Genomic DNA, 8799 nt, shown 5'->3' with positions numbered 1-8799 from the left:
ATACACACAAAATATACTGTACTTTCCTTCATTTATCTTCCATTAATTTAGCCTTCAGTTTGGGTTCACTCACATGGCAAAAATGTGCAAATTCTTCATGAAGCAGGAGAAGTTTTATATATAATCACATAAAACATAACCATGAAGGCTTTACTTCTACCAGAAAAGCCAAATTACCATTAGGATGAAAGGAAATCATGCTGATGGCATAAAATTCACCACCAAAAATATGACATCACTTCTACTTCCCCACACTGTGCCAAAAACTTCCTGCATGTCTCCTTGAGGAAGGGGTACTTAAGCTTCTCCAACAGTAAAATGGAGTAATGCTAATGAAGTAGCTCCTTACCTTGGGACTACTCAGAAAAGTCACAGCTAAATTATTTGACAGTGTGCCAAAAGCCCTAAATAAAGGAAATAAATAGTTATATTCAGATTCTACTTTCATAACACCTTGGAGTTGTGAGTGATGCCAGCTTCATTCTCAGCAACTCACCCCAACATTGTAGTTTGCAGTACAAAGCCAATGGTTTGTGATGCTATGTTGCAAACCAGATCACTGAAATGATACCATCAGAGTCAGAGGCTGGCTCTTAATTCTGTTTTGTTTTGTGTGTTTTTTTTTTTTTTTTTTCTTGTTGTTTTGTTTTGTTTTCTCCTAAGAAAAGAATGTACTAAACCTACCTTGTCCACAGGTCCACATACATTGCTCAGGAAGGGAAGCCAAAGCCCTGCTGGAAGCTGCTCTGTTAAAAGAGACTGTTCTACATGGAGAAGTAAAGAGAGGAGGGGCTTCATATACATCAGTTGTCCCTCTTGCCAGGGTGCAGCCAAGATCAAAACACCATGCACAATGTTAACAAAGCACTCTGCAGTTACTGGATAGCAACCACTGAATAAATCCCCTCGAAGACTGAAACTCATAAAGATTTATTATAGTCTTTGTGCTGATGTAAATAAACACATGCAGACTCTAGTGAAGATTCAATGCTTAGTTCAGAAATATGGGGAAGGCCCTTTGACTGGATATAATGTAAAGGGACAATTAGAACTTCTAAGTTGGCACATGCATCAAATATGTTTTGAGGTATACTAATCAGGTGTGGCTCCAAATCTCCAAGGCAAGCTAGCATGTTTGTCTGGATGAGGAGAAGGAAAGAAATGCAAACAGCAGTATTCAGACATCATTTAGAAGACAAGGATGATGTAACTTTCAACATTCAACTGCACAGGTACTTTCAAGCTATAAGTGTCATGGCCTTTCTCCTGCTGAGGCTCTATATTATTCCATTTAGTTATGCATTAAGTTTAGCTTTATGTCCTTAAGAGATATGTTTCTCTGTAGACAGAGAAACATTTTTTTGTTTTCTATCCTGAAAACAAAAAGTAAAAGAAGTCTGTTTTTTTTTAAGTTGTTTTGAAACTTCCACTCCTCCCTCTCTGTGTAGTTACAATATTCTGGTTTGTACCAAAACAATACAGGTTTCTATGGTTAAAGTTGTCAGATATTTTAGAGATAGGTCATTTAAACTTCGTATTAATTGCAATCTAAGGTATTGCAGCTACAACTGTTACCTTTGTATAACAGACTCTGTATATCAAATCAGGGTAAGTGGCAGCCCCAGAGAAACAAAGTAATTTGACTGAACTTCTCTGTCTAGATTTAGTCAAGTCTCCAAAGTAGGAAAACATAAAGTGTAAATGGAATGAAACCTTAAGGGAGTAGAACACAAAACAAAAACTCTTTGGGTTTTTGTTCATTTATGCTCCATGGTGTATAACCCCAGAGAACCAATAAATGCAGACGGAGCACAAAAATATATGAACTCACCTTAGTGTTGCAATTATTTATTTATTTATTATGACTTCCACTAATCCAAATGTTTGCTTCACAAGTCATGTAGGAAAGAGCTTGTATGGTTTATACTCCCAGGATCCCATTATGGTAAAGCTCAGAAACAGTTAAGTATTAGTAAAATTGAAGCGGGGATCAGGGGGGAGTACAGATTTTCAGATGAAATAAATCACTTTACGTCAGCCAAAATAATTTGACCTCTGCTTTCCAGTCTTACTTACTACACTTACACTTACTTACTTACTACAAGACTACTTGGAATAGCTATGGTAAATAGCATATTAAACAGAAACAATTTTTGGCCATCTAAATACAGAAGGCACAGATGAAGATATCCATCAGATTGCTCAAGCTGACTGTACACAGCAGAATGTTTCTGTATTGTACCCTTACTTCAGTCTGCTATCCCTCGCTTTAAATGTCCCATGTTATGACTTTCCCATTCAGGAAAATTTCATAAACTTAAACAGCTTAGTGTTATGAAGATTTATTTAGAGTGTGGTCCTATTGTATAATTATTCAATTATTTTTATAATGCATAACATTATCTGGAATAAGTCTTTGCTACAACAGCATGCCTCTGAAGTAGCTTATTTTATTTCTTGTAAACCTCCCCCCACTCTTTCTCTCCTGTGAGATCTGAAATTAATATTATTCATTTTACAACCAAATTTAGAAACAAAAAGTCCAAAGCTTCATAGAAAATCAGTGGAAGAAAATCAGTTTCAGCAAGAAACTGAACTTGTGTTCTAAAACCTAGATAGTATGTCAATACCATGAATCAAACAGCATGCTTCAAAAATAGCCAAGCAAGTTCTTCAGTCATATTAAATCTTCTGAGAATGGGTTTACACCAAGATGCAAGATTGTAAATTACAGTGGAGGAGACACAGACCAAATGAAAAAAAAAAATCTTTCAGACTCCTTATACAAGTATGAATATACAGTGCCTTAACTAGCTCTTTCAAAGCTTCTTTGTTAGAACTGAACCTGTTAGAACATTGCAAGTATTCAGGTCCCCTGCCTTGCGTTACCCTATTACACTAACAGAGAAAATAATGAAAATTGTTTTGAGGGATTTTAATTTTGGCTTGTAGGAGTTCATCCAAAATAAAAATCAAGGGAAACATCTAGAGCTTGATTATGTCATTGAAACACAACAATTTAAAGAGAGATTTTACTACAATCATCTTCACCCTGTGAATCATTTATTTTCTACTTTCTTGGTCCTTTTGATGCCATCTTCTCACTACTTTTTTTCCAGGCTAGATAGGATCTGATTTGGTAGTGTAAGAAGTGCAAGAGAGAGAGAACAAAACCTTTAGGTTTTGCCACACACTGTTGAGAAAAAGAGTGAGAGAATATTCTTCTTTCAAAAGAAGGTATAAGCATTACTCCTACTGGTTAATGGTACAAATACCATTTTTAGTAAGTAATCTAAAGCTTTTAGATCAAGATTAAAAATGCTTTTAAATTACATTTTAAAGGAATATTATCAACTCTAGTAGATTTACATCTACATGTAATATTAAGAACAGACACCAGAGACCGCAACATCAGGTTTTGGTAATCAAGATTTCATACGAAACTCAGATATTAACTCAGATTAAGGTACAGTATGATTTTAAAGCAATCACTGATGATTTCATCACAGCCTCATGCATAGAAAGCTAGTTTGGGTACTTAAGATTTTTGTTCTAGTGTAACATAATTTGCTTCCATGGAACAAAAAGTTGAAAATAAGTCCACAAATGGGCAAGTTCTGTGACCTGGAACTCCCACAGCTCTTGAGCACCTTGGTCCCCTGGAAAAATCTAAACATCTCTGAAGATATGAACTACAATTTTAAATAACTAGTACTAGTTATCAGAAACGTATTTAAATACCATCCCTTACAAGTCCAGATCCAGTTTAACTCTCACATCGAACTAAGTAGGCTGAAGTCCTTAACAGTGACTTCCAAAATTACCATCCTCCTGTATTTGCACAGAAAAAAAGCAAAACAAAACTCTGCCAAGCTCTCAGTGTGGCAGTGAGGCTATTTATACATGGGAAATAAAGGAAATATTTAAGCATTTGCAAAATCCTGGTGAATGCTCTCCTTAGACTTGGCTTTTTGTTGGCCAATTCGCCACTTTAAAAATCTAACGATGACTAAATACATAGGAGATGGTGGATTAAAAACCCTCTCAAGTGAGACTTCTTGCATATAACATAACAAAACACTTATTTTGAAAACTGTTTTTAGTAAATTGGACTAATTTTCAGTGTTGATTGACTGCAGTTCAATACAGTTTATGGAGATCAGATATGCATCTGATGCATATATGCAATAGGGTAGCATCTCCAAAATGCAACAGCTCTGTAGAACTAGACTTTGATACGTATCAAAGCAGAAGAATCCATTGAGAAGTTTGTTCTTCACCTTCCTTCTCTGCTGTGCTAAGTAACAAAAGAGGCTAAAGTTCTTCTTTTCTTCAAGAGACTAGTAGCTATGAAACTGTAAGCCCCCTAAAGGACTGACTTGTACAAAACCACAGTTAATTTCTTCCACAGCAAATATACCTACATCTCGGTACACTGAGAGCTTGCTCAGAGTTACTACATTTGTGGGGAAACACAAGTATGTTAGGAAATGTTACCTGAGCAGATAGCCACTGAGATCCTCCCCATTGCACTAGCACCTACTCTATGTACTGCGATACAGTACCCATAAAAAAAAAAAAAAAAAAAAAAAAAAAAAAAAACAGAGAGAGAGAGAGAGAGGAGAGAGAGAGAGAAAATTAATATCTATATATATATATATATCATGCAAGGGGGAAAATGCATGAGGACAAGCAACACAGCTGTATAGAACATTTCTGGTGCCACCAGAAGCAGTGATGAGAGCATTTGTATAAACCATTATCTTGTCTAACCCGGACAAGCAGAATGGATACAGGTGAGGCGTTGGCTGTAATTAAAGAAAATCATCTCACTTATTGCTAAGTAATCGTAACTTCTGAAGGAAAGACATGACATGCAGATTTCTAGCTGGAAATTGTCTGCATTGGCTTCACATTGAATTGTTTTCCATTTATAGTCTTCATTGACAAGGAGAGGGAAAGGCCTTTCTCAACAAAACAACCTAGGGAAACGGCTGTCTTGGAGAGGTAGCTCAGCTCTGGGGGAACGAGTGCTCAGAGTTTGAGAATCATAGGAAAAAATGCATAAAACAAACAGGCATGAATTTTACAAGGACAATAGGTGTCTCTACTACAAGGGCCTCCCAAGGGGAAGAGTAAAGCGAGACCTGCCTTCCTAATATCAAAGGTGCTGTCTCAAAGGGGACAAAACTTCGATTTGTAACTTCTGATTGAACATCTCTGAGAGCAACATGCAAGTGCTCATACCGTCCCTGCTGAAATTTATTAACAGCAGATCTGAACACCACCGTGTGCTCGTGCGATAGCTTTTCGGGACGGACATCGGAGACAAACTCTTCAGAAACTCAGCAGGGCATCGGTCCAGAAAGCAGGAAAGAGGGAGAGAAAAGTGCAAGGAAATACAACAGAGTAACAAGTGGGAGGCTGGTTTGCTTTGCCTGCAAATAGTTTTGAAGATCATCGCTTCCAGCTTGACTCAGGTTTGCGAGCTGGGAGCACAAAGGAGGTGAGGGAGCAGCAACGGGGGCGGGGGATTACCCACCAGGGCTGTTAGGGGGAGAAAAGAAGAAAATAAAACTAGAAGAGAGCCAGGCGTGCTGCCGCGGGCCCAACAAATCCCCAGATCGATATGATTACAGGCGGATGGAGCGAAGAAGGACGAGAGAAGGAGCAAGTTTGCAGCCACCCGCGGCCCACGGCCCGCAGCCTCGGCCCCCAAGGGTCCCTGCGAGAAACCGGGGCGGACCGGGCCGGGCCGAACCGAGCTGGGCCAAGCAGGGCCAAGCCGTGCCAAGCCTCAGCGCTCCGCCGGAGCCCTCCAGGAGGCACCTGCCAGCCTCCTCGCCGGGGGCGACCGCTCTCTCGGGCCCTGCAGGGGACAGGTGGCCGGCCCCAGTCTCGGCACCCCGCCCCGGCTCCCCCCGGCTCCCCGGGGTCCCGTTGGGCCCCGTTGCGCCGGCTTCCACGGCGCAAACCCGCCTGCAGCAGCCGCCCCTCGCCCCTGTCCGCCGCGCTCGCTGCCGGCCCGCAGACGCGCCGCCGTCTACCTGTGCAACACCTCCGCACCACATTTTATTTACACGCAATCAACTCGGGGTATTGTACATTATATACAGATAGTTTCCCCCTCCGACAAGGCAGAGCCTGTGCAAGATAGTAGCATCCTCCGGAGCGTATCCTACAGTCCACGGGAAGCGGCCCCCCGCGAGGCATCAGCTGTCGGAGTCCAAGTCGCTTTTGCCGTCTTCTTGCCTCTTCTCCGGAGATGTTTTGGACACTTTATTCCATTTTTGCGCGTTTTCCGACTCCTCCGAAGACGACCTCTTTTGCCTCCTCCATTTCGCCCGGCGGTTTTTGAACCAAACCTGTCGGGCGAGGAAGCCGGGTGGTTATGTTAGAGGGACAGTTAGGGGACAGGCAGATGGTTAGGGGACACGCAGCCCCCGCCTCCCCGTCCCTTCCCCCCTCGGGCGCTGCCCTGTCCCACCCGCAGCCCCTCGCAGGCGGCGGCCGTGCTCCGACGGGCGCTCTCCCGCCTGGGTTCCATGGGAGAACGGCTGCCGCCGGCCGCCCCTAAAAGGACACCCTGGGGAAATGGGAAAAAATAAAATAAAATGCGTCCCAACCCATCTCAACCCCTTTCCCCCCGGCAAACCTGTTGCTCTGGAGGAGCCGTAGAGAGGCGCCTCCGCCCCGCGCGTTTTAAGGCAAAGGGAGAGGGCAGCCCGAAATACCTCCACTTTTTCCTCTCTTAAATGCACCCTCCTGGCCAGCTGTTCCCTGGTGCCCACGTCTGGGTATTTGGTTTCCTGGAAGAGGTTTTCCAGCGCTTCTAGCTGCTCGTCAGTGAAGATAGTCCGGTGCCGTCTTTTTCGCCTGCAGTGCAGCTGGTTGAGTAACTGCAGCTCCGTCCGGGACAAAGTGCCCACGTTCATGTAGGGCAACATCTGATGGGGAACAGGGGACATCAGCACTGAGCCAGTGCCCTCGTAACCTAAGGACAGACAGACGAGACGACGACAGGCTTTCGCATGAGACTGCTGCTCCCCCCGGAGAATCCCCCGCTCCCCGCCACCGCCTCCTAACCCCGCGGCTCCGGGAACAAAGAAAGCCCGTCCGGTCCTGTCCGGTCCCGTCCCATCCCATCCCGTCCCAATCCCGTCCCAAACCCGTCCACATCCCCGCCGTGCCCCTTACCTGCGGGGGGGACGCAGGAGCACTGCTGAGCTCCCAGGGCCGGCACGGCCCCACAACACGAGGGGCCCACGGGGGACGCGGGCACATGCAGCTGCCCGTAGTAGTAGTTGTTGTAGCCGAGCCGGGACCCGCCGACCGCCGGCAGCGCCGAGGCCGGTGCCACCGCCCGGGAGTAAAATCCGCCGTAGTCGGAGGCGCTGCCGTAGAGCGAGTCCCCGTGGAGGCTGGGGAAGACGACGGGCGCGGCGCTCGGGGGCAGCAGCACCGAGTCCTTGCAGCGAGGTCTGGCCGCCAGGATGTTGTCGATGCTGAACATGCTCACAGGCATGCCCCAAACCGTGCCGGGGCAGGGCAGCGGGGACCGGCCGCGGGGGGGAGGGAGGGTGGTTGCGGTGGAGGGCGGGGGAGGCCGGAGGAGACGGGGAATCGAAACTTTTCGGAGGAATTTTGTAAAGAAAAAAAAAAAAAAGAGGGGGCTCGGAGAGAAAAGAGCGGAGCTTTTTCCGAGGGCAGCTGGCGGGCAGAGTGTGCGTGTGTGTCTGCGCGCCGCTGTGCGTGTGAACGCGCGTGTGTGTGTGCGCTGGATCCACCCCTGGAACTTTCCCCCCTCAACTCTCTCCTGTTTACTGATCTCAACCCAGAGGGCTGCACGGAGTATAATCCATCTGAACCTCTTCCCTTTTTTATACCCAGGCGACGTCATCCTGGATTTAGTTCCTGGTAATATGCAGATGACAAACAAAACCAGATTTGATTTTGCACCCCCCCCCCCCTTCCTTTCGGTGGGGAAGAGGTGGGGGGTTACACAAAGGAGTGAAAGGAGCCTGGGTCTGTGTATTGAGAATTAATGAAATTAACGTAATCCTTTCCATTAGTGGGTTTTTTTGAAAGGCCCCAGATTTAGGCTTGATCTCTGCTGCACCGGCTAATTGCCCAGGTTAATCTTATTAATGCCATTGTGCAGAAGTGGTTAGCAGCTCCTAGCCTCGTCTATTATGCACCTACTTTGCTCGTGTTAGTTCACATTAGTGGGTGCGATTTCCTCCGTCTGAAGCTCAGATTCGTTATTTATGCTTCGAATTGGTTAAGAAGCAAGTTTTTTAAAAAAATAATAAACTTCGGTATAAGCATGCAATCCCCCCTCCCCCCAAGTGTTTCTGTTAGCTGGGTTTGAGTCCTGCGTCCCCCGGCTCGGAGAACTGAAGCGGCATTGAGGAGTGTACGTTGCTCTGATTTAAGCTTTATGCACTGATGTAACAACGTCTTCTGCTGAGTAAACGAACTATTTTTTTTTCCTCTTTTCATAGATCACCTGGCGGAACTGAGACACGTGAATGTTGTAAACAATTTTATTGTGTTCTATTCTGCAGATTCAGATCCAGACAGCTATCACTTTCTATTTTTAAACAAGCCAGAAGGTGGAAATGTTAATGACCACTGCCATCTCAAATCCCCGGGTCTGGTAGGTGTTCCGATTCGCTTTTGATCTCCATTCCGGTGCTTCTTTCTTTTCTTTTTCTAAGGAAAAATGAATTCTTTCCTAGCTTAGAAAACGAAGCTTATAGAGTTGCGGTGCTACGGCGAACTTTATATTTTGCATGC

At 44.9% G+C, this 8799-nt stretch overlaps 1 protein-coding gene across 1 annotated transcript; it reads right to left on the bottom strand.

Moving 5' to 3' along the window:
• Positions 1–6053: 6053 nt before the first annotated feature.
• On the bottom strand, positions 6054–7525 carry GSC (goosecoid homeobox; the record flags this gene model as incomplete). The annotated part of the gene is made up of 3 exons (XM_082762720.1): positions 6054–6365; positions 6735–6994; positions 7198–7525. 3 exons carry the CDS (start codon positions 7523–7525, stop codon positions 6213–6215), a joined length of 741 nt encoding a protein of 246 aa, XP_082618846.1. The 3' UTR covers positions 6054–6212.
• Positions 7526–8799: the final 1274 nt, after the last annotated feature.

This window comes from Aythya marila (assembly GCF_965140915.1).
Source record: "Aythya marila genome assembly, chromosome: 5".
NCBI lineage: Eukaryota > Metazoa > Chordata > Aves > Anseriformes > Anatidae > Aythya > Aythya marila.
The sequence above is the reverse complement of the archived record's forward strand: the minus strand, read 5'-3'. Positions and strand labels throughout refer to the sequence as shown.